This window comes from Hordeum vulgare, chromosome 7H, assembly GCF_904849725.1.
Source record: "Hordeum vulgare subsp. vulgare chromosome 7H, MorexV3_pseudomolecules_assembly, whole genome shotgun sequence".
In the NCBI taxonomy this organism is placed as follows: Eukaryota; Viridiplantae; Streptophyta; class Magnoliopsida; order Poales; family Poaceae; genus Hordeum; species Hordeum vulgare.
In genome coordinates, this window is record NC_058524.1 from 44,699,461 (window position 1) to 44,724,529 (window position 25,069).

Consider the following 25,069-nt stretch of genomic DNA (forward strand, 5'->3'; position numbering starts at 1 on the left):
TTTTGAATATTTGATTTTGAAATTCTCAGTTTCTTAAAATTGTGAAAATTTGTTTGAAGTTCTAAATTATTTAAAGTAGAAAAACAAAATGGAACTAAAAATACAAATAAAAAAACTAAACTAAAAAAACAGGCGCCCAAGCATGGGCCGGCCCAAACAGGTGTGCTGCATATTTTTTCAACGCCCAGAGAGTAATATAGGAGGTGCCTACATGGGCCGGCCCAGTCAGGAGATTTTCCTGTTTGAAACGTTTTTTATGACTTATATGTGGCATTGGTGGGTAATTTTAATCAACTTTAAGGACAATTTGAATGACGTATAGAAGAAGCACTATTTGTTTTATTAGTATATACTAGCAAAAAAAACCGTGCGTTGCAAGGGATGAGAAAATAACACACGCTTTGAACGCAATATATTTTCACATGGCATCACATTTGTGTTGTCGACGATGACCTCAGTGCTCATACAACGAACACGTGTTTGAATGTACAATCACTCGGAATAAGATGAGAAATATGTTGTTTCTCCCCACGAGATTTTCCAAAGGTGTGCATATATGGTTAACGATGTTTTCTTTCCTCTCAATTTGGTTTTAATTTAATGGATATTTATTGCAATTCGTATGGTCGCCGGAAAGAGGAAAAAAAAGGACCGTGCACTACAGATTAAGTTTGCACCAAAAATAATATTTAAGAAGTATTCAACAGCTAAAAATAACATCCTATTTAGATTCTACACATTTTTTCAATCAAATTTCATATATAACATGTTAAAATCAGAGTTACGGTTTAAAAGGTATGGATAATTTTATTTTAGATAAAATATGGATTGATTAACTAAAAAGTCAGGGTTTTTTTTATTAAAATAAAAAAAACGTTTCGGTTGACTTACATAAGGACGGAGGGTTGATTACCTAAAATATCAGGGACTTTTATGAAAAATGCAAAAAAACGGTTCGGCTATGACTAAAAGATGGACCGCGGGTTGATTATCTAAAATTGTGAGGACTTTTCTGTAAAATGACAAAAAAAGATTCGTTCTAACTTAAAATTAGACCGCGGCTTAATTACCTGAAACTGCGAGGGCTTTTCTGTAAAATAACCGACGACGGACGCCAGAAACGTTGCGCGCTTTATTATTAGGGGAGATATATATATATATATATATATATATAATAGGTAAGATAAGATAAGATAAGATACGGTATGTTTCGTGCGTGCGGATATTTTTTGGGAGAGTTTTCGATAAATATTTCATGGAAGCGTAAACTAGGTGTGATGCAGTTGTTGCTGTTGAAACGGAGTAGCCGCACCCACCAGACACTAGGGATCCATCATTTGAGCAGCACCGCATGCAAGAACAACGCCGTGCGGACTTGGCGCGTGATGCTGTTCGGTGAGAGACCGGTCGGGGTCGTCGGCGTCGTCGTCCTCATCGGCGACTAGGATCCAGAGTAGTTGTCCCTCTTCTAGCCATCCTCCGGTCGGCCGGGCGGTCAACATGGTCATCACTGCCTGGCTGCATCAACATGGCCATCCACCAGACTCCAGGGATCCATCATTTGATGGCTGCTGGTTACGTATCGGGCCGGGGCAAGACGGCAAAATGCAAAAAGAAGTTGATCCAAAAACAAAACTAATTCACAAAATAGATTTTTCGTGAAAGAAATTCACCCAACTGATTCTTTTTGTGACGTTTTTATCTTAGACGTCACACTAAACTGTGTGTTATGTGACGTCTGACACTACATTGTGTGACATCCGAGATCTGATATGACGTTCAAGATATAGACGTCACACTATATTATGTGGCACCTAAAATAAAAACGTCACACAATGTAGTGTAGCGCTTGACCGTGGAACGCCACATAAAAGGATCAGTTGAATAAAAAAAATTCAAACATGGTTTATTTTGTGAAATACTTTCGCTCCCGAGTCAAATTTGCCGGGCAAGGCCGGCCCGGGCGACCTGACCGTCAAGCCGACCCATCGACCACGTCACCGCCCACCCACGTCACGTCACGTCACGCCACGTCACACCGGTGCACCCGTGCCGTATCGTGATCCCTAGGCGTTGCGCACCGGTGGATGACAGGATGATTGAGCAGCAGTAGTAAGTATTACGGCCCTGTAACCAGGAGATCGCTGTGGCAAGCCGGATAGAGCTAGCTAGCGGTTGTGGGCGGCAGATGCATATCCAGCTCACCGTCCGGTGAAAAGCAAGCAGGCCAGCCAGCCGGCCGGACGCCGGGACGTGGACGCCAAGCCCGTGTGCGGTGCACTGTACTACTGTGCTGCCGTGCCACCTGCCGCTGAGGTGGTGGCTGCGTGGGACGCTACGTACGCCCACGCGAGTGCGATCCTCGCACACGCACACGCACACGCGCAGGCACAGGCACAGCACGTAAGAAAAAAAGTTGGCCGATCTCCCACCCACTGCGGCACTCAAAGCTTTTATCTGAATCTGCAGCTCCATCCAGGCGTATGTGCGCGCGCGTGCCGCACGAGGCGGGCAGGGGCGAACGAACCAACCAACCTGCCATTCTTCTTTTAGTGGAATGGTAACATCACATCGCATCGCATCGCATGTACCCACGGCCGGCAGCGAAATTTCGTCGTGTTTTGACCCTTTCTTGAAAGTTGATCCTAACCTGAACTTAGTTTATAAAAATTATAAAATTTGATTTTTGTTCTAGTGTTAGAGGGTATAACAGCCTACCGTCGAGGTCCCCGACGATAGAAATTTTTCCAAATCAGCACGATGAATCCCTAACACAAAATATACTAGTGGTAGCCTATATAACCGTATCGTCAAAGTGCCCAACGATAGATGCGAACATGTACTGTGTTTGATACTTAGAATTTTTTGACGGTAGGACATGCAACCCTAATGTCAGGGACCTCGACCGTAATTGTTATACACTACCGCCAACGACCTTGATGGTAGGAAAAAGATCAAATCTTAGTTTTTTTTTGTAAAATAGGGTAAGATCTGGAAAGTGTCAAAACACGAAATTTAGCCACGAGCAGGCTCGCTTGTCGTCACCCGCCTCTGCCTGCCTGCCGGTTTGTATCTTGACAGCGTTTTCTGATGGACGAAGAGGGTCGTGCAGCAGCAGACGGACCGTGTATCATTGGTGACACTCGGCACGGCTGGAGCACTTGGGGCGTGTTTGGTTCCTTGCATAGCTTGACTCTGCATCGTATGCATCATCCTGGCCAGAGTCAAGCCTGGTTAAGCGATGCAAAAAAGAATTGAGATGTATGTTTGGTTGTGTGCATACCGTGGGGCAGGCCAATGTAAGAAGTTCTTTGTTAGACTGTATGAGAAACCGGCACATACTTGATACTTCCCAAAAGCAAGATGGCGACGGATTTATTTCAGGCAAGGAGGCACCAACCCGCCAACCGCTGCAAAGCACACGCTGACGGGCAACGGAGCATGGATGCCCGGCGATGGGGTCACAACGAACGGGTGGAGAAAGAGGGAGCTCGGATGGCGGGGTTGAGGCGGAAGAGGCAGCCGAGGGAGCTCGGACCAGAGGCAGAAGAGGGAGCTCCTCCCTGCGGCGGCGGTGGCGTCGATTGGTTGTTGCGCATCGATCTGATCTGACCCCGACGAAAGGAAAAAAGAGATACAGGAGGCTACGATGGCACTTTCGAAGTAATTTCGGAAAACATCAAGATCAATCGCACATACTGTTTTGTTTTAAGTGAATGACATGGGTGCATGCACGATACTGCATTAGCGGTATTCTCGATTCTCGCGTTCCTCTCAGCCTGGCTGAGAGGGCTGTTTTTGCATCAGCCGGGCCAGGCTGAGGGGCCCGCGCAGGAAACCAAACGGACCGAATTTTGTATGCCAGATGCGACCCAGGTGGAGTCACCCAACCAAACACGCCCCTGGAGATCATTCTCGTCTCCTTGAACTCATGTAACAGGGGCTCATGATGCACTGTCGCCTTTCCCCAGTCTTGATAACTTTGATGGTGCACGCAGTACGCTGCTCCTCCATCTTCTCCTGTCACCGGACCCCTCATCTCATCCTATCGGATTCTAAACAAGAGGACTTCATCCAATCGTGCGCACAGTGCCGCATTCTTATCATACACAACATGGGATAGTGCTGAATTTAAATCTGTGCCCATCCAAATCTCAGAAAACACGCACTGTCCAGCCCCACGGCAAGGGCCATCCACAAGACAAGAGTACCCGTGTGCCAAATTTCCCATGGCACCATGACTGAATTGAAACAGGACTTTGAAAGACCAGAGGTGGGCGCAGAGGCGATCTGTCGCCGACCACGGGGCTTAACTTTGAATTCGACGCTGTTTTTCCTCAGGCCGGATATCCAGCATGACAAAAACAAGATCATACACTGAAGGAAGTACTGGTACAGAGAGAACGCCAGCCAACCCTGGCAAGGTGCTGTAAAGTTCCATCGCTACCCAGGGTATGGCTGCTAAACCACCGGGGTTTGCCTGCCGCTCACAAGGGGAGCAACATGTGTAAATCGCCCCATGCCAACGTCTTCTTCTCCTGGCAAGTCCAGCCATCGTGCCGTGGTGGTGGTTAAACCAGGCGCGATGTCACAATCTCGTTATGTTGCCACTACGTCATGCTAGGCCGCTAGCTTGCTCTTTCGTCTGGAGCTCGTGGGACGAAGCGCCACAGATCGACTGCGATGTCAAGCTCCTTCTGTTTGTGGAACCTGTAGGTCCGTGGTAGATCGTAGCGAAGCTGTAAACAAGGAGAAACAGAGGACAATTTACATTATCACAGCCCGAAATTTCCAGTGCAGAATAACCTTCCCATAAAAATTAAACAGCATTTAACCTCGGTTTAAGCAAGACAAGAAAGGCTAGCTAAAAGTGATACCTCACACAGAACTTCAGCACTGATTGCGTTGCAGTTACGCAAGGCTGCCTTCTTGATGTACTAAAAGATCATAAACACAGAAACAAAAGTGAAAAATCAAAGAACAATTTTTCACATCAAGTGTAACAATAGTTAGGTTCTCTAGAAAGAAAGCATTAAAGATTTACAGGGCAGAAGAACTTACTTCTCTCGTGGAAGTCTTGTGTAGAGAATACACTGCTTGAGATGCAACCTGCGAATAATAAAACAGACATTAAGAACTTACTACAACACTAAGGACATATTTTGCTAATTGGTATAGCAAACTACTGCTCTGACCACCTTCAAGCCCATAGAAAGGAATTCCATGTCAGCTCCTTTTCTTTTTGTCCCAAAGGGAGGATTCATGACAACAGTGTCAACAAGAAGGCCTGCAACATACCTCTTATAAGAAACTCAAAAGGTTATGGACGCTTTTCAATGTTAAAAGCATATGTATTTGTGAACCAATGTAACTCATTTCAAGTACCAAATTTTACAAGTGTTCCTTTTGCTTGCATGATTATATTTCATCTACTTTCTTTTACCTCTGCAAGCTACACCAAATACTAAAGACTAGGAAGTAATTTAACCAGCTTGGAAAGGACGTTCAGCTAGGATACTAAATTGGTCATAAAGTGATTTTCTAGACATTATTTACTTACGAATTGAACATACAAAAAGGGAGAAGAACAATGTTGAAAAGAACTTCCATAATGTTAACAGAAAATAGTGTATTGTAACTCGTACGCAAAAGAACACTGAAGTTTCAATGAACCTACACAAAATATGTTACCACTTTAGAAAAATACCTTTTAAATTTAAGTTCTTTATGTCACACTGAATTAAGTCGATATCCAGCTGCATAACAAAACATTTAATGAAAACAAACATGTCATTCACATGTTAAAATATACGGAGTAGTAGATCTTAGAAAAATCAAGTTACTGCATCAATCCTCTCACATCCTACTTTCAGTTCTACCTCTACCTCACCGACATGTACTTAACCATTAAATTTGGTCACTGGTACCAAAAGGGTAAAAACCATGCAAGAACCACATCAGAGTCAACAACACCGAGGTTGTTATTGCTCACGAAAAGGCGAACATAAGTATGTGACAGGATAGCTTAGCACATCCATGGGAGTACTGAATGGAACATAATTGAGGTGAGTGGTTTTGTTGGTTGAGGAGTGTTTTTCTGACCAGTATTGGAGTTCAGGGTTGAGGTGGGTAATGCACCTATCTCAGATAGATACTATATGTAGGGGCTGGGCGGCACTATGACATGGTGTATGATGTCTACAAGTGCACCCAACAGCTTGGTCAGCTCCAGGATTACATTCTCCTTGCCAAAAAAGAACCCTCCAGAATTGTATTTGGTACAAGCTAAGGGCCACAACTTTGTCCCTGGGAATTTCTTAAGAAGAATAGCATATAACGTAATGTCAAAGGCAACAGAAAATGGGGACCAAAACATTTTTCAGCTAACTGCACTTGCAAGTCATCATTATTTGATCAACTGTAGTAAGCGCTTGAGATAATAGACCAAGCAGACCTTTGGAAACTCATTATTGAGGCAAAAGAGTCAATATGAAGGTTTATCTGCTTTAGACAAAAGCAATTATTGCATTGGAAACGAAAGCAACAACATACCTCCAGATCAGTAGCATTTTCTTGAGCAAGTTCAAGGGACTGGAGGTCAATATCAATACCAGTGACATGCCTGTCATTCCGCAATCGTAGTGAATAAGATTAGGAGTTTCTAACAACAAAAATCGTAAAGATACCCAATTGGTTCACAAACACGACGGCTTACAGTTCATGACAGTAATGCACAAGCATTTAAAATATCATGCAGCATATGCGTCTGTTACATGCCATGGGAATGATAGTGCCACATACTCATCATGTTTCGTAATGATATGTTACACAACATAATTTTGAACAGCATTTTGAAATTTCAAACGAAAAAATAGGTGGTCAGCTAAAGTATGATAGTAATAGAAACAGTTCTATTTTATTAGCTCTTGAGTATGAATAATTAAGTTACAGTCAAGGCACAGAGGCGAGTGGATCAGTGAGCTTGTATGGTAGTAGATAAATCAAGTACTGGTAAAATCAGCAGATAAACATCATGAAGCAATGTACTGCCTACTAGTTAAACCCTTATTGTCCCCCAAAACATGGCATACCTTCTGCACAATCAATCAGTAAACAAAAAATATTACAAAAAAATATTAAGAGCTTCAACGTACTCACTCAGCATCCAGCAGAGCACTCGCGATGGCCAGGGTACCACAGCCGCACCCAAAATCAGCCACCACCTTACCAGTTATGTCATCGAAGCTGTTCTCCGCCTGATGGATTTACCAAAACCACCATGAGAAAGATAAAACAGAGGCACACCAGAAGCACTAGAATTTCAGCATCCAAGCACTGCACACCCAACAAGCCTACTTAGCTATCCGTCTACCTTATGGCTCCACAAGCACTGTTCAGATAAAAAATAGCCAGGTGAGGCATTCCTAAAGGTTGAGGCACAACTTGCAAGCAGCTGAAAAATCAAAAATTCCCAACTTTGTACTGCAGGCAGTAATAATCTTACAAAGCTAAAAGAACTAAAGTGCTAGCAACAGCATGTGCAGAATCTTGTATGGCAAAGCATGAAAGCCGCCACAAGCCTACTGCCGGAGTAGGCTTGCCAGTTTCGGGCATGGAGCCGCGGCCGCGCGCACTCGCGGCGTCCAATTCCGGCCACAATCGCATCACAGCAAGTACAAGGATCGCATCCATGCATAAAGGCAACAACAAGGCATATCGGAATCAATCGGGGCGGGGCGTGGTACCGTGTAGAGCATCCTCGACGCGATGTGGGGGCCCGTCGCGTACTGCTCCAGCTCCACCTGCACCCACCACCGCCGCCGGCGACGGCGGCAGCGAAGCTCATGTAAATTCCCTGCTTGTTATCGAGGCGAATCGAGGGGCGGAGGCGGCGGAGGGTACCTTGGGGTCGGAGAACTGGGTCAGGCCCCCCAGGAGGCCCTCCAGCTGCTTCAGCTTCATCTCCTCCTCCCCTCGCCGTCGCCGTCGCCGTCGCGGAGCACGGGAGAAGACGCCGCGGACTTGGAGATGTGCCCTCTCTTCCTGCCGGCGAGCCAGTGGCGCCTCCGACGGCGAGAGGCCGGCCTTTACCTTACCTTAGGGCCGGCGAGGCCCATTCTGGCCCGCCGGTAAGGCCCAAATCCAGCCCAAGAGCCCATCACGCGCGACCCAAAACGAGCCCAGTACTTGGGGAGCAATTCGGAGAGACGGATGGTCTCTCTCTCTCTCTCTCTCCTTCCTTTTCTGCTCGTGCCGTGCGGCGGCCGGTGGACTCGAGACCGCCGTCGCCATCGCCGCCGGCTGCCTCCCGCTCCATGTACGTCCGCGCCGCCGGCAAGACGGGATATTCCCGTGGGCGGCGGTGCACGTACTAGGTATGTGCTGCTCGCTCGTCCTCGCCCCAGTTCATTGCAGTTGCGCTTATGCAAGCAGCATTTTTTCCTTGCTAATTTAGCCAGATTTATCCCCCTCCACAACCACAAGAAGGGGTTCAATTTTGTTCCAGTGCGTGATAATTTGAGCTGGCAGCTTCCTTCATCTCGATCGGTGTTGCAGCTTAATTACAGACTAGTTAACCATGCCATCTCTGAAGTATTATTCAGTTCAAATCGGTCGCACACATGCCTTCGTGCCCCAGCAAGAACCGAAGTCTTGCCATTTTCTTAAACATGTACTACTGTATTTATTGATCACGCTTAGACAATGGTTTCTGTACTCTCTGGGTAAGCTGCTCTAAGCATCACAGGTTCACTGCAGAAGGAATGTACACCTGAATTCTGCACAGTTTAATCTTCAGCCAAATTGATGTGCTTTACTTTGACATCACAACGAGGAAGACGGAACGACTGATGTAGGCGCATAGCATCGCATGCCATGCACTACCGTGGATGTTAATGCCTTCTTGACTTGACCAGCATGTTGCAAGGGGTGGTGTGTGTGCCACGTTTTCTGAATAATGCATGCTGCTTAATTAATTATAGTTTTCTTTCTCTTCCATGAAGTAATCTAGTATTTATGAATGTAAATGCCCCATTAACAACGCAAGTTAATAAACCCATAAAACCCCCTTGGGTTGTGGCCATTAAGGGGCCATAAGGTCGGTCTTTGTCTAGATATAATGTGACACGCCATGCCAATGTCTCCTCTTCCGAGAGATATGCAGGTAGACAGGAACCAGCACCTGGCCGGTCCTTCTCCCCCCCACCCCTAGCTATAGCAAGCTTCTGAAAACGCTCCATGGATTTCGGCTGCTTCCAGCCCCACGCAGGGAGCTGCGATGACACGCCACTTGATTTCCATGTGCAGCAGGGTGGGCACTATGATCTCCATTCCCTTGATCGTTCGTTCAATCCTGTCGGCGGATCGATCGGTCCGTTTGCAACAGCCTTCTATCCTGACTACTACCCGCAAGGAGCGACGATGAAGGCTGTCATCGGCAGCGATGCTTCGTCGGTCGTTCATAGTTCTGGACCTCACCTGCCTCTGCTGACGCCGAAGCTCGAGGTTTCACATCTCATAGGAGGTGGCCTTGGACCATACAAGGCCTATGAGATGAGCCGCAGGTTTTTCCCAAGGAAGAAGGCCTCCAGTAAGGCTCTCAAGAGGGCTAATGTTGTCAAAGGGCAGTGGACGCTGGAAGAAGACAGGTAAATATTAGATAGGTTGTTTCATGCTTTTTTTAGTATTTTCCCTGTTTGCAGCTCTGTAAGTCTGTGTTATTACTTGCTATCTGATATGTTATCAAGGAGTTCGTTCTTGCAAATTTTACAGGAAGTTGGTAAAGCTAGTGGAGCAGTTTGGATTGAGGAAGTGGTCTCAGATAGCGCAGATGTTGCCTGGACGAGTTGGAAAGCAATGCAGAGAAAGATGGCACAACCATTTGAGACCTAACATCAAGGTTTGTCTCTCCAACTTCCGTTTGAGCTGAACCGAGGAGTCAAATCTATTTTGATCTCCTTTATATTCTGTAATAAATGAAATGCTTGCAGTTATGTATTTTGCTTTGACTGTGTTTAATGAAATAGTAAACAAATTAAGCTCCAAAAAACGAATTTGAACACATTGAGTGAGATTTGAATGGGTCAGTCTGCAATTCATTATGGGTGCACTAAATTTTGGGAATTATATACACGATATCTTTTTTGGTTTGCTTATATCAGATTCATGTGCGGGGGTAGTATTCAGTACTAGATTTTCAATCTAATTCAGCTTAAAAAACTAGTTTTAACACGTTGAGGGAGATTTTAATGTCATTGGGCCAGCCTGCAATTCATTAAGGGTGCACTAAATTTTGGGAGTAATATAAGCGATGTATTTTTTGGTTAGCTTTTATCAGGTTGATGGGCGGGGATAGTACTAGTAGTAGAATGATTCTTTATCGATGATGATAGAAACTCAAACCGGCACTCAAAAACTAATTTTCTACCCTTCCAATGAGCCAAAGAGAAGAAAATTCTAACCTGACATGGGATAAGAAAACATAAACTAAGGGAAAATATGATTTAGGAAAAACTAGAAGCAATGCATCATGCAAAATCCTTTGTTCGACCAGAGCTATAGAAGTTCAAATACCCTTTGTCCTTATTAAATATAAAAAAATTACAAAATGTTTAATGGTAAATAACCATAATGGGTAAATATCATGGTGAAACACAAAAAACGGGCATGGATGTTTCCATATCCGAAATATTTTTTGTCAAGATCCTTTTCCTGAAAACTTCTCATATTATCTGTGTAGTATTCATGCTTGAAATTAACTTTTTGTGCGTGGATGAAACCACAAATGCAGAAAGATATTTGGAGTGAGGAGGAAGACATGGTTCTAATACAAACACACAAGGAGGTTGGCAACAAATGGGCTGAGATAGCTAAGCGCCTCCCTGGGAGAACTGAAAACTCCATAAAAAATCATTGGAATGCAACCAAGAGAAGGCAGTTTGCACGAAGGCGGACCCGCACAAGCGCCAAGAATCCCAAATCTGGGACCCTTCTGCAGAACTACATCAAAAGCCTTGGAATTGGCTCTAGCAAGGTCACTGCTGCTCCTCTAGCCCCAAAAGAACCTCCACTGTCACCATCTTCACCAGCACCCCCAACAGAAAATCTGGCACAGGTGAATGACAGCTGGTCAGAATCCAACCCATCCAACATAATGATCAGCCAAGGGCTATTCAGCACAGATGACAGACAGGCTGACTCTTGTGAAGAAATTCTAGCCCCTGCCTGTGATGATTTTTCTATTGACATGTGTGATGGTTTATTTGACACAAAGGAGGATGCCCAATACCCAGTTTACAGCATAGATGATGATGTTGACATGGACTATATCTTCAACCATATGGACTACACTATTAAGATTGACCATGAGATAGATATGGAGATGGCTTGGTGTGATGATGCACTCATAAACATTGAATCTGGATCATCACCATTGGTGACACCGCTAGGTCCAACAGAAATCAAGACTCTGCATGTGAAGGAGGAGATGGATCTAGTTGAGCTGGTCACACATACACGGAATTGCAGCTAGTGGACAAGACAACCTTCTGAATGTTTCTATGTGATATGACGACCTTTTCGTTGCTATTTAGTATTTACAGGTGATATGACGACCTTTTGGGTGCTATTTAGTATTTACAGGTGATATGACGACCTTTCCGATATTACTACAGGACATGCTATTTATAGATAATATGATGACCTTCTGAATGTTTCCATAGATAATACGACGACCTTTAAATGTATTATGGGAATCCATACCGACACAATAGAAGTCAGTAAATAAGACCATTTGTATTTATATGGCTTCAAAATGAAGTGTTTGGTTATATCTTGAATTAATGTTTTAAGCATGTACATCGTTTTTATTATGGTATACTGAATTACTTATTTACTTCTGACTTTCTACTTTCAGTATGTTTCCTAGTCAGCTAATCCTATATGTTTCCTAGTCAGCTACACCTAATTTATGTAAACAATTGTGGACATAAACAGGTAAGTTGGAATCACGAAATGCGCACATGTCTATTACTACTTAATTCAAACTGAGAGATGTGTGTACTCCATTGAGCATCCAGCAGAATTAATTAGATAATTCCTCTCTTCAGTTCAAAATAGAATACAACATAAGCTCTTGATTAATACGTACATAATAAGCTGCTTTAAGCTAGGACACACGGGTAAAAGAGAGCATTACATTGAAATATATTATCACATCGACCCAACGCACGATGTCCTTGCTATTAGGGCATCAGCTTGACCATCCCTTCATTCATTGTTCATGTGATCCAGGTAATCATGATTATACCTGCACAAGATTGTAACCAGTAGTGTTACGCAAATTTTTAATAGACAAAGACACATTTGAACTGGAAATGTTTTTGTTAATTCTGCAAAAGCTGTTCTAGTGTGACGTTCTTCTGTTTCTGCTGGTAATGCACATTGGATTTTATTCATTTTTGTATATTCATGGTTGGTGGCAATCTAGTTCAAATATACTATACTCTGTCCAAAAAGAAGGTTTAAAAATCAATTCATATTTTGCTAAAAGTACAAGCTGTTGATAAGATTTCTTTCCTTTTTCCTGAGATAATTCATATGTAAAATAAAAACATAGTTAATGTTAGCAAGGTAGTATCATGCCTGTAGCCTTGTACTGTATTAGTAGCTGAAGAAAAAAAATTACCCCATACGCAAGGAAGGGTCACAAGCTGGAGGATGAAAAAGTTCCTGTTCATTAGCTTGATAAGCATGGCCACTAGGTCCAACATCCATGCAAGACATCTGCAGCACACTTTCTGCGCTAGTTTCTTGTATCTGCAACAAAGAGATATAGAAGCTGAAACATGCATAGCTCACACTTCCTTTGCATATTGCAACCAACTCAACCATTAATTTACCGTTCCACAAAACCACAGCAATGGACTTTTAAGAGCAGTATGCATACCTTCTTTTGCCTAGTCGTTGTGCATCTCCATAAGACAAGCAAAAGTGTATATGCAGTCATGTACATATTCAAACCACTGTAGCAAGACATTTCTAAGTGTGCCATGCCTCTTTAGGAGAATTAAATTACTCTCTGTGACATATTTTTAGTTGCACGATCCTTGTTTAGTTAGGAGAAAGAAACTAGGTGATCAATAGTTCAATGGAATAACCGAACAAATACGATCTCAGATTTTCCTAACTTTCCCTTCATATATATGTTTTTCTTCTACCACTGAGGCTTCTGTATACTATGTATGGAACTCCTGGGCAGGTCGATCCAACTGAGGATTAACCAAAATAATATGGGTATAAATGACACATTCAGGATAAACAAAGGCTGGAAATAAAATAAAATTATTAGAAACCGTGAGGGATAAGATGAGGTTTATCACTCATATTAGTGTATTGTACCTTCTTTCGTAAGTCTTTATTAACATCTTGCAGTTGTTGTTCCTGCACAAATAAGTAATTAGTGATTCTGGGGCCTAGATGCTGAAAGATGTACACAGACCAAAACCCGAGGCTAAACAAGATGACACGCGCCCCTCAAAAGAAAAACAAAAACAAGATGATACGTAGATTAATTACCTTGCGCTTGAGTTCGAAGAGCTGATCAAGTGACTGTTGGCTCTGTACAAGTGTACACAGAAATAGCTAGTCAGCATTATATTTACATCTTAAATCTTATCCCATACATAATTATATATTACAATGTAGTATATACACATCATGCATGCATCTGAATTCTGAACTTACTACTTGCTGAACTTACTAGAGTGCTTGAGAAGTAAAATATGATCACAATCAGTTAACTTGACTATGACGACGTACCTTTGCCCCCCTGATCTGTTTGAGAGAGACCTCAATTTGGTTCTCAAGTTGCTCAAGTTCCTTCATGCTAAGTGGGCCCAAGTCCTCGCCAAGAAGATTTCTGCACAGATCAATAATTTTAGGCAGTAAGCCAGTAACACCTCCTCTCCTGTGTATAATCTCTCTATCATCTTTTCTCAAGAACACACACAGTGAAAAAGGCTCAACACATACACACATGCTGCACTAATCACTCCATGCTCTCATTACTTCCTAGACGACTCGGTAAAACTATTTGTGATCAGAGAGAACCACAATCACTGCTTCATTTATTTACTTTTGCCTAAGCTTCGTTGTTCTGCTTCCCGAGTCGCTCCCGTGGGCGACTCCGGGAGCCAACCCTAGTGCTGCCCCCCTCAACTCCTAGCCCGGGCTCCCCTCCCCTCGCCGCCGCCGGTGGTGTCACCGGCCAAAGGCCGTGCGGCGGGGCCCCTTCTTCCCGCTCACAGGAGGCATGCGTCGTGGGGCGCGGCCCTCCGTGCCAGCGGCGGCGGTCGTCGGGCTTTCCTCGGGCTCGGCTCCTTTCACTCCTGCGTCTTGGCTTGCCGGCGGTGCCACCCCCTCCCTGCTCGTGGGGCTCCGGGGTGGGGTGCGGGGGCCATGTTGGTGGCGGATCTGGGTGTCCCTGCCCAGATCTGTGGGGTGACGGCGATGAACGCCTTTAGGGTGGCCGACGGTCAGGCCTAGGTTGTGGCGTGGCGGCTGGCGGCTGGCGGCTCTATTGCTCGGTTGTGGGGTGGCGGGGTGCTGGGCGGCTCTAGCCAGTGCACGGAGTCGCTTGTGTGGTGGTGGTGGCGTGGCAACGGTGGTGCGTGCTCGGCGGCTACGACGCTTGGAGCTCGTCGGGCGACACGGGTAGGGCAGCGACCGGGCATGGCCGTTGCTTTGGCCGTGGGAGGCGGCATGGGGAGGCCCGATGGTGGTGCCTCCCGGTGTCATGGCGGCTTCGCGGTGGCTCGGTGGATCTGCCTGCGACGGCGGCCGGCTTCTCCGGCGTCGGCTCATCTGCGTTCCGACCGTTTTGATCTTCGTCCCATCTCCGCGTCGCCCAGGCGCTACTTCCATCGAAGGGCTGGCCCTCTCCAATCCACAGTCCATTGCTCGTCTCGCATCCCATGCAATAGAATCGAGCCCGTCTCACGCACAGTGCAGCAGGACCGAGCCCGTCTCGTGCATGGTGCAGCAGGACTGACCTCGTCCCCCTCACAGTGCTCTAGGATCGGGCTCGTCTCACGCTCAGGGCTGCAGGACGGATCGATGGATGTCAGTGTTGGCCGGCTTATCGGATCTCGCTGCTAGGGGTCTGCTATGGGTGTGAAAGGTGGGACCTTTTCGCCCGTCTCTTTTGTTGCGGTAGTGACGGGTTTCGGGTGAGGTGGTGTCAAGGTCTTGGATGCCGGGGCAGCGACTCTGGTGGCGGTAGCGTGGTGCTCTTGGGCAGAGGCCGTGGCTTGGCGCTGCCCGTAGCCACGACCGTGTGGGCGGCGTGGTAGCCGGGGTGTGGCGTTTGGTGGTGGTGAGTGTTGGACGGGGTGGAAACATGTTCTATCTTCGGATGGACCGGTGACGGCGAAGCTTGTTCCCTTCTTGAAGGCGTCCTCGCGTCTCTCACTGCCCATGGCGAGGCTCCAAAGGAAACTCTGATCCTTAGATTGGGCGGTGGCGGCGCTTCGGTGTCTTATCCTTCCTGAAGGTGCCGCCTTGAAGTCCACGGTTCGTCGTATGCGGCTTCATCTCTTCGTGGTGGTAGTGCTAGGGATGGTGTTGCCGTGCTCAGCGTCTATGTATCATGCCTTGGTTTTGTGTGTCTGGTGGTGGCGTGCGTTTGTTCTGAGTGATGTTGGTCTTTGCTTTTTATATAAAGCGGGGCTTTATCCGGGGAAGGGGGATAGTGGGTAACTTCCTTCAGGCCACTGATATTGTTCAGACTTGCTTCAAATGCCGCCTTCCGACAATTTTCATTAAGCTCAACTTTCACAAAGCCTTCGACTCAGTTTCTTGGACGACCCTTAATGGTATCTTACATGGAAAGGGATCCCCTCTTGCTTGGTGCTGATGGGTGGATCACCTCAACGCTTCCCCCAGCTCCGCCGTCCTTCTAAATGGGAAGCCGGGACCCTGATTTAAGTGTCGTCAGGGCCTTCGACAAGGGGATCCGTACTCGCCCTACCTTTTTATTATTGTCGCCGATGTCCTCAAGCGCCTGATTATCCAGGCCTCCACCAATGGAATTCTATCCCACACGATCGCGGCTGACATCCCCTGTATTGTTCTGCAATATACTGACGACACACTCATCGTCCTGCCACCTGACGCAACTCAACTATGGGCCCTAAAGAACATCCTACTTCAGTTCTCAGAGACAACTGGCCTCACAATAAATTTCCACAAAAGCACATTTGCCCCTATCCACGTCGACCCTCAGCTCTCGGCCAGCCTTGCGGCCATCCTTGGGTGCCCGGTTTCTTCATTTCCTCAATCATACTTAGGCTTGCCCCTCTTCACCCACAAACTCTGCCTTGCGGATTTTTCTTCATGATCGACAAGGTTGACAAGCGCTTGGATGGTTGGAGGGGCCTGCTGCTGCCATTAGCCGAGAGGGTCATCCTTGTTCGATCCGTTCTTCGGGCCCTTCCAATCTATGCTATGAGTGTTCTTCTTCTCCCAGCAGGCACGGTGCAGGAAATCGAGAAACGCCGTCGGGCATTCTTCTGGACTGGTCAGGAAACGGTCACCGGGGGTAATTGCAAAGTGGCTTGGGACATTGTGTGCGCCCCCTTCGTCAACGGAGGCCTTGACTTCCTTTCACTCACGCAGATGAACCTCTGCCTTCTTCTAAAGTACATCTCTAAGTTGCACAACGTCCACCCTGCGACGGATCCCTCCTACATTGTCTCTAAGTATGGCTGGGTCCATGATTCACGACGTGAGCATGACGAATACCAACCACACCCTATTTGGCGCGACATCATGAAAGGGCTTGAGCTCTTTCGATCAACCACCATGCTGCAACTCGGCAACGGAATCAGAACCTCCTTCTGGCTTGACCTATGGCTCCCTCAGTTCACTCATACCATAGCAGTTGTTCTGCCACTTCAACCGGCCCAAGGCTTCCGTGGCTCGTGTTATGGATTCGAGTGACCTGAACCTGGACTTAACTTCGTGGCTGTCCCACACGGCCGAATGCGAACTTAATGAGCTACGCAATCTCCTCGCTATGGTAAACGTGAATTTGCAGGTGCCTGGCTGCAGAGTTTCAAGGAAAGCAGCCAGACCGCTCACCACTAAGCTGGCATACAAGGCGGTTTGGAAGGCGAGCCCCGACCATCTGGAGAAACTACACCCCGAATAAATGCAGAATCTTTATCTCGTTAGCCAGCAAAGACCGAATGTTCACAAACACAAGGCGTTTCCGGCGGGGAATTGCTACTTCCACCGCCTGCCCCTTCTGCATGCAATGTGAAACTGTCGAACACCTCCTCTTCGAATGCCGACAGCTGACCCCGCTATGGGCAGAATTGGACAGCCTCTGCCCAGTTCTGCCGCAGGGACTCCTACACGCCTGGGACGACAAGTTCAACAACAAGACTAGATTGACTATTCTCATGGCTGTCCTCTGGAATATTTGGCTGCGAAGGAACGCCAAAGTTTTTTGAAAGTCCACCTCGAACTACGCACTACTGCAAGCTCTGCGGTAAGCGACCTTTAACTTTGATCTCAGCGATACAAGAATGCCGAGAAACAAGTTATGCTTTGTGACCCAGGCTCTATGTTGTTCCACTTGGCCGAGAGGATGTAGCCCAAAGCAAGCTGTATTTTCTTTCTTGCCTTTTTCTCTCGACTCCTCCGGCCCAATGTATTTCCGGTGCCATGCACCTTGTAACACTCTTGGTGATCGCAATAAAGTTCCGGCAGGCGTAAGCCCACCGTTGACACGTGAAAAAAAAAAGAAAAAAAGCGGGCCGGAAATTTTTTCGGTAAACTATTTGTGATCCAAGCAAACTACATGCACGCACACTTCTCCTAATAGACGATCCCTTCTTGCATGCAGGACATGAAATCACACTTAATCCACCAATTAATTATTTATGCAACTAAAAGCAGGCAGCCACAACACACACATGTGTCTGACTCCATCCCCCTCTAAGGAACATGCATTCCTACTCGATGATGTCCAACTCTAAAATGCTTGACACGATTAAATAGCTATCACCTGGTAAGTAATAAATGATCGACATGATATATCCAACATTTTCATACATACCTCTGAGTTGTCTGCAGGAACTCAACTCTTGTCTTCAGCTTTAAAAACTCCTGGTAATTGCTCTAGTTTGGAATAGAGAATTAACAGCCCACTGATTAATCAAGTGAAATCATGACTATAATTCAAGACTGCATTATGCACGAACCGTCGACATGTACGGTTGTTCACAAGGTGCTACTACTAAAACTTACTAGGATACAACAGCTATGTAACCGTGAAAATAAAAGGGCATGGCATACTATATCATACTGCTAATTATGTATTTCAAAGTTGATGGTATGAATGACAAAGCGTGCATATATAGTGTAGTTTTTACGTCACACACTAAAATTAGGGGATAAGTCATTTCCAGCGTTAATTAGTTATCATATCTGATGTTGTGGCATATTATGTCATATTTTAAGAAAAATATATTAAATCTATCATGTGAGAGCTCTGTACATGTGCAAATGTTCAAAGAGTTCTATTTAGTTCCGTTGAATACTTGCTGCTACTCAGAAGCAGTAGATGGAGCTCTTATATTACAACCCTATACTATATTTTATTAACAATTTATATCCAAAGATCCAATTTGAATTATTATTTTTTGTTGAATCTATTGATACTTGATTTGCCATGACCTGTGAAATTATATTAAACACATTAATGCCAGTCACCAAATTTCCATCATCTGATCCTAAACATAAATCCTATACAAGGCTAACAATTCACAAAATGCACGTGGCACGCCATGTATATACTTCTAGAACACCACTCTAGTGTCTTGTACATACAGTGCACATGAAATGTATAGGAAGCAACAGTGTTGAAAAGGTTACTAGTTCAGTCTCTGGAGTTGCAGTTGCTTCAGAGTTTAAGTTGCAGCTGCGGTACCGCTCCAGTGTCTTGTACATGCTGTTGAAGGACAAGAAAAATGGATTGAAGACAAGGTTTTGAAAGAAGAAAAAACATGACCTAATACACCGTAAGAGACTATTTGTGTAGGCTGAAAGTTTTCAATACATCATTTTTAAATCGTGTGACATGACCCAACAAATAGGACATTATAAAATCGTTTGAAGAACGGTTAATTCAAAGCCACCAAGTCCCTTAAACAATTGTATGCAACTGTAGTGCCCCTTTGGATTGAATAAGTTTTTTTTTAAGAATCTGTAGGATTTTAATCCATTGGATTTTCCCCTATGGAGGTCCCCATTTACTAAATACTGTAACATGTCTTCCATTAACAGATAGACGGTACTCCAATTAATTTTCGGACAATTTAGAGCTACGAGAAAATTAGGACATTATATTGGCCACATCACAGGTCGGTACTCAAGCATATAATGCACTTCTTCTGTACTTATATAATTGTAGTTGAAAAAAATTAGTCTAGTTCTTTCCAACTATAATTGTTTAGATACAGAAGGAGTAATTAACATCTAATGCATGTGATCCGGTCAAACTTGTACAAGGTGGTTTTTATTCTGTGCACGCTGCACAAACACATAATACACATGTCCTCAACTGTTACCAAGAGAACTCGGAACATATTTCCAAAAACATGAAACATATTTTAACAAAATTTCGCGCTATTTCCTCTATTGATCAATTTGTTTTGCACGTACATGCTATTCTAGAAAGAAAGTAAAATGCTGGTAAAGTTTACACATCCATTGGACAACGTCGTGCGTATGATTTTCTTTTTGGAAGTCAAACTTTATAAACTTTGACCAAGTTTATGGAGAAATATATTTGGACCTGTACGTCATGTTAATTATGATGTACTCTTTCCGTACCTAAATACTTGTAGTTGAAAAAAATTAGGCTAGTTCTCCCCAATTAAAGTATTTAGATACAGAGGGAGTAAAAAGAAACTGTTCACATTTGCATGAAAAAAGAAACTTGTTTCAGACTCGTGATGACATTTGGAAAGAAAAAGGAAAACTTGCATAACATGATGGCGCGTGCCAGGCGCAAAGAAGAAGAAGAAGAAAAGTATGAGTACCGTGGTGGCAGTACTACGGCGCTAATAATATTTCTCATCAAGTTCCGGTACGCCCTTCACGTGTTTGCTACAGCACCGTTGCTACTTTCCATTGCTTTAATATGCTGGCCGGGCTAGCTAGGATGGATAGGACGGTGGCAAAGTTCTACTCTACGTACGTACGATCGACCAGCAGTAGAGACGGCGACGTGGTACCGGCCGGCCGGCCGGCGGGTCACATGCATGCATGCCATGAAGAAGGACGACCGGCCTAGGTCGTAGGAGGAGGATAAACCCTGACGGTCGACACGTATCGTTTCCTCCGGCTGCTTTTCCTGCGACCTACATACGGCGCTGCCTGGCCGGACAAGACGTAGAGGGATGGAGTGGAGAGAGGCTTCAATGGAACAGTGTAATCGGAATATGGGATCCGAGGTGGGAGAGAATGGGTGGCTGGCTCCCAATGGAACAGTGCAATCAACAACCTCGCTAGCTAGCAAGATCGAGTTATGCATACGCATCAATCATACTACAGTGTAGACCTGGGGATGCTATGTCTATGTAATGCTGCTGCTGGCTGGCTGGCTAGCTAGCTAGCTACCAGAAACGAGATCCTCCGGCCAGCTACTGGCTAGCAGTAGTTAGTGATAAGCATGCATCTCCTGTGGGGAGCAAACGACACCTTCAAGCAAGAGGAAAGTTCGGGTAAAAAAGACCCTCGGCATATTTTTTTTAATCCACGTGGTATTTTTTTTCCTATGGTGGCCATTTGGGTCGATGTAATGATGCCCCTAACATTCTAATGGGCTGGACTTCTACACTACAACTCTGGGATTTCTAGCAAATGGTTATGCCACATGGATTTTTTTTCTTCCAAGCGTGTTTTTTAGTGCCTTCAAATTCATGAATAAACACCTTTCAAGTATCAAAATGGCCATGTCTGCAAATTCCCGTGCTTTGGATGGATAAATCATAACATCTGAAACCTACATTACCCTTTTGTTTTCCTGTTTATTGTTTTGTTTCGGACCTTGCACCCTGTATATACTTATTTTATGAATGGAATCACCATAGAACTATTGTTCTATGGTTTATGGTTCAAAAAAAGGCATCTACAAGAGTGTGCAACCGACTTAATATGCATCAAGCTATACGATTTTTCATTTGATAAAGAGCCAAAATTTAGGATCGTTTAGTAGAGGCCTCATTTAAAAAATGCCAAATATTGTAACATCTCTTTTCTAAACAAATTAGTAGACAGTGGCCGTACCAATTTTCTTGACAAGAAACATATGGCGAGTAATTAAATGAAAGTTAGTAGATAGGGATATTGCATATGCTGGTACTCAAGAAATGCATTGAAGGTAACATAAATTACTCCCTTTGCTTTTTTCTACTTCATATATTAGTGTTGTATTAAGTCAAACTTTGTAAAGTTTGACCTAATATATATTAAAATTTACCAACGCCCCCAATACCAAATAAATTTGTGTAAGTCAATTATATTCGGTACACACAATGACCCAACAACAACACGAGCATATATAGGTACCTCTTCAATTGTCATTGGAAAATTAGAACACTTTTTTTTTTGAGGAAATATAACTTTTTCTTAAACATGGAACTCCACAATGCCGGTTTTTTTCAAATGTCTCATCACTCCCTTGTTTGTTTGTTTCTCAAATGACATATGCATGTAATTAAAAAAAACATATGCATGTTAAGAAAAAGTCTTAGAGCGTGTCACCCGCATGTTTTTTTTAGAAAAAGGAGGTTCAACCCCTGGCCTTCGCATCAATCGATGCATGCAACCATTTTTATTAATTATTATTCCATGAAGGTATGACAAGATCATACATCAAGCCACCCGAAGCCACCGCGTACACCTACAAATATGATAATGTTGAGTGTTCTCCCTCTCCATATCAAAAACCGTGGTCATCACCGATCGATCCCTATAACGTATCGGAACAACAAACGGTGCAGCAAACCTAAAGCATATACCACTTGCACACGTTCTAGAAGCATGTGATTAGGAAGGATGAGAGTATTATTTTGCCCCCTGCAAGTCTGCAAGCCGCAGTCCGCTGAACAACCGTTGAGACGACGATGTGTTATTGATTATTTCCTCCGTCCCATAATATAAGATTAGAATTTGTGCTCTCGCTCAGACCTGACTACCATCATGGCATGATCGATGCCATCGCTATAACATCGATCTCCGTTTATTCCATACCCATGTTTCACGTTTCCACCTCGCCGTTGCCAGGTGGCCGTTGCCCTGGCCACCTAGTCAAATGACGGACGACGACGAGGTACGACGTACGCCTGTCTGTCAAATGTCTACGGCCAAGGCGCAGCACTAGCTAGTATACTATAGCCTAGCACGTACCGGCCGGCGAGTTCATTCGTTGGTTCGTTGGTTCACATGCGGAGAGGGTGAGAACAAGAGCTGCTAGCATGGTACCGCTCCATGCACAGGATGAGGATATACAGCCCCTGACAGCGCCCTGACACCTCGAATAAAACAAGAAAGACAAGGTTCTGACGAAGCGGCGAGCTCACCGGCCGGCCGGTACATATATACATGCATGCATATCGTTTCCTCCATTACTTTCTGCTCTGCTGACTGCTGGCCGCCTGCCGCAGCGCGTGCACGTACGGCTCCTGGCCGAGCCGCTGAGACAAGACGGGGAGAGAGATAGGGAGGGCCGGGGCTCAATGGAACAGTATAAGTGGGGATCTAGCAGCTTGGGGAGTGGTTCCCAATGGAACAGTAGAATCTGGCTTCTGGCTGGGGGAGATAGATAGATAGATAGAGGTGGAGCCAGATCTCCCAAGAACTGCCCAGTGGTTTGGGAATGCATGCAGATCTGGCCATGCATATGCATCAAGCATGGGATTCGATAGATCGTGCAGGAGAATAAGTAGCCAATTTGTTTTCTGATGAGTACCAAGGAATATAATTGTTTGTGTAGTTGTGAAAGAAAGAAAGAAGGAAGAGGGTATATATGCATGTGTTTGCCCAGATCTGGAGATGCTAGCTAGCTAGCAAAGGGCAAAGGCCAAGAACTAGTTCTGATTTACCAATCGGCGTACGTGTGGCTGTGCCTAGCGAGGAACACAGGACTGGGGTTGCTGAAAAAAAGATGAAAGCTGAGGAGATGCTTTGCTATGGAATATATAGCTGGGATCGATGGAACCTGGACATTATCAGCTGCCCCTTACAGCGACCCGAGCTCACATATGAACACCAAAAGAGGAAAGGGGAAACGCCCCGAGCTCCGATGGAGGGATGATAGGGAGGACACAGCAATCAAATCTTTCCCCCAAAACAGCAAAAAAAAAATGAGCAGCAGCTAGAATTCTTCTAGCCATCCGTGTGCAGCCTGCTACATGCATGTTATGAACACAGGCCCAAAGATCTTGTGGGAAAAAAAAATCCTCAACCAAAAAAAAATCGGATAAACAAACACACACGCACATACACAAACTTGATTGACTTCTAGGGCACAGATCAAGCAATATCAGGGCAGATGTTGGAGCGGAGAGGGTAATTAAGCAAGCTAGCTGGAAGTTGATTACCATGAGGACGTGGAGAACTCGAAGAGGCGGCCGCGGCTGGAGAAGATGAGGAGCGCGACCTCGGCGTCGCAGAGCACCGACAGCTCGTACGCCTTCTTGAGCAGCCCGTTGCGGCGCTTGGCGAAGGTCACCTGCCGGCTGATCTTGTTGTCGATCCGCTTCAGCTCCACCTTCCCGCGCCCCATCCTGCCTCCTTCCTTCCTTGCTTGCTTGCTACCTTCCCCCTGACCTCTCTCTCTCTTCTTTCCCTCGGATCGGATAGCGCTAGCCGGAGGAGGAGGAGGAGGAGGAGGACGAGTAGTTGTGGTGGTAGAGTTGAGTACTTGCTCTTCCTCTCCCTCTGCGTCTTTATGCTATGCTGTGCTGTGCTGTTGCAGGACGCCAGGAGGGACGGAGGGGTGGATGGATGGACGGACGGACGCTACGCTATGCTATGCTATGCTACCCTGGCGTGGTACTCTCCTGACTTTGGGCTTGCTCTCTTTCCCTTTCGCTTTCCGCTGTATCTCGCTCCAAGATTTGCTCCCACTCCCTCCTTGTCAGCCGCGCTCTCCCTTTCTCAATCGCCGTACGCCACCGGGGCCCCGCCTGTCCGTCGCCTGCCGGTGCCGCGCGCGGCACCCGTCGCTCGCTCCCCCGCTAGGTGCCGGCCGGCTCTAGCTATAGCCAGCCAGTAGCCATGGCTCTCGATCGTCGACGGACGCTCCGCAACAGTACTTGGACTGCTTCCAACCAAGGCCCCAAAGGCGCCGAAGCTCTCTGCTCTCGTCAACTTCGTTTTCACCTCCGCCCCAGGTGAATGGGGGGTCGCGTCGTCGTGGGTCCAGACCGCAGCCCATCCGCCGTTCGACACGTGGTGCAGACCGCGCGGGTTTTCCATTTTCCGGTTTTATCTTTCTCCGTTTCCGGTTTTCATTCTTTCACTCTCGTCCTTAATCTCGTCCGTCAGATTGAGATCCCTTGATCGTCAGATCTTCTCTCTCGTCCTCAAGCTCGAGCCACAAACGCGAGCGCCTCGCCGGCCATCCTCGTCCAACGCGTAGCGGCGCTCCCCACCCCTCCCCTCTCCCGGGTCCTTCTCCCGTCGACCCCTCTCGCCGGACGTCCTCGCCACTGGTCGCCATCCTTGCAGAGCCAACAAACGCGAGCACCTTGCCGGCCATCCTCGTCCATGGCTGTAGCATTTTTCATCAACGGTTGTTGCATTTTATGTCAACGGTTGTAGCATTCCGCTATGACAATGACCGTTTGAAGCTTTTTATATGTCTAATTGCAGCTTTTTTCACCAACGGTTATAACATTTTATGCCAACGGTTGTAGCATTCCGCCATGACAATGAGCGCTTGCAGCTTTTTATATGCCTGGTTGAAGCTTTTTCAAATAGCCGTTGAAGCAAT

At 45.7% G+C, this 25,069-nt stretch overlaps 3 protein-coding genes across 4 annotated transcripts; 1 reads left to right on the top strand and 2 right to left on the bottom strand.

The window, feature by feature from the left end:
- Window positions 1–4,242: 4,242 nt before the first annotated feature.
- LOC123413512 (rRNA N6-adenosine-methyltransferase METTL5) lies at window positions 4,243–8,070 on the bottom strand. Its single transcript, XM_045106446.1, has 9 exons — window positions 7,903–8,070; window positions 7,746–7,802; window positions 7,159–7,256; window positions 6,553–6,622; window positions 5,708–5,756; window positions 5,199–5,287; window positions 5,062–5,109; window positions 4,878–4,937; window positions 4,243–4,739 (listed from the first exon to the last, which is right to left on the bottom strand). Exons 1-9 carry the CDS (start codon window positions 7,960–7,962, stop codon window positions 4,629–4,631), a joined length of 642 nt encoding a protein of 213 aa, XP_044962381.1. The 5' UTR covers window positions 7,963–8,070; the 3' UTR covers window positions 4,243–4,628.
- Window positions 8,071–9,237: 1,167 nt separating this feature from the next.
- Window positions 9,238–11,832, top strand: LOC123413513 (transcription factor MYB3R-4-like). Its single transcript, XM_045106448.1, has 3 exons — window positions 9,238–9,647; window positions 9,772–9,898; window positions 10,790–11,832. Exons 1-3 carry the CDS (start codon window positions 9,238–9,240, stop codon window positions 11,528–11,530), a joined length of 1,278 nt encoding a protein of 425 aa, XP_044962383.1. The 3' UTR covers window positions 11,531–11,832.
- LOC123413511 (MADS-box transcription factor 5-like) lies at window positions 11,013–24,120 on the bottom strand. 2 transcript variants are annotated; one of them, XR_006613759.1, is made up of 9 exons: window positions 23,673–24,120; window positions 18,940–19,015; window positions 18,122–18,183; window positions 13,819–13,918; window positions 13,576–13,617; window positions 13,399–13,440; window positions 12,686–12,816; window positions 12,197–12,307; window positions 11,013–11,104 (listed from the first exon to the last, which is right to left on the bottom strand). XR_006613759.1 is itself a non-coding variant. In XM_045106445.1 (8 exons), exons 1-8 carry the CDS (start codon window positions 23,855–23,857, stop codon window positions 12,268–12,270), a joined length of 678 nt encoding a protein of 225 aa, XP_044962380.1. In that variant the 5' UTR covers window positions 23,858–24,118; the 3' UTR covers window positions 12,000–12,267. The 2 variants fall into 2 exon arrangements, 1 of the variants encoding a protein (XP_044962380.1); XM_045106445.1 differs by lacking the exon at window positions 11,013–11,104 and having other exon boundaries at window positions 12,000–12,307; window positions 23,673–24,118.
- Between the last annotated feature and the right edge of the window lie 949 nt (window positions 24,121–25,069).

Excerpts from the sequence above, each read along its gene's own strand:
- LOC123413513 (XM_045106448.1), top strand. The coding sequence starts at position 9,238 with ATGGATTTCGGCTGCTTCCAGCCCCACGCAGGGAGCTGCGATGACACG. Across the intron at positions 9,648-9,771 it reads TGGACGCTGGAAGAAGACAG|GAAGTTGGTAAAGCTAGTGG; the intron begins GTAAATATTAGA and ends CAAATTTTACAG. Across the intron at positions 9,899-10,789 it reads ATTTGAGACCTAACATCAAG|AAAGATATTTGGAGTGAGGA; the intron begins GTTTGTCTCTCC and ends CCACAAATGCAG.
- LOC123413511 (XM_045106445.1), bottom strand. The coding sequence starts at position 23,857 with ATGGGGCGCGGGAAGGTGGAGCTGAAGCGGATCGACAACAAGATCAGC. Across the intron at positions 13,919-18,121 it reads TTCCTGCAGACAACTCAGAG|AAATCTTCTTGGCGAGGACT; the intron begins GTATGTATGAAA and ends TGATCTGTGCAG. Across the intron at positions 13,441-13,575 it reads TCTTCGAACTCAAGCGCAAG|GAACAACAACTGCAAGATGT; the intron begins GTAATTAATCTA and ends TTATTTGTGCAG.
- LOC123413512 (XM_045106446.1), bottom strand. The coding sequence starts at position 7,962 with ATGAAGCTGAAGCAGCTGGAGGGCCTCCTGGGGGGCCTGACCCAGTTC. Across the intron at positions 7,257-7,745 it reads CGTCGAGGATGCTCTACACG|GCGGAGAACAGCTTCGATGA; the intron begins GTACCACGCCCC and ends TAAATCCATCAG. Across the intron at positions 6,623-7,158 it reads AGTGCTCTGCTGGATGCTGA|GCATGTCACTGGTATTGATA; the intron begins GTGAGTACGTTG and ends GCGGAATGACAG.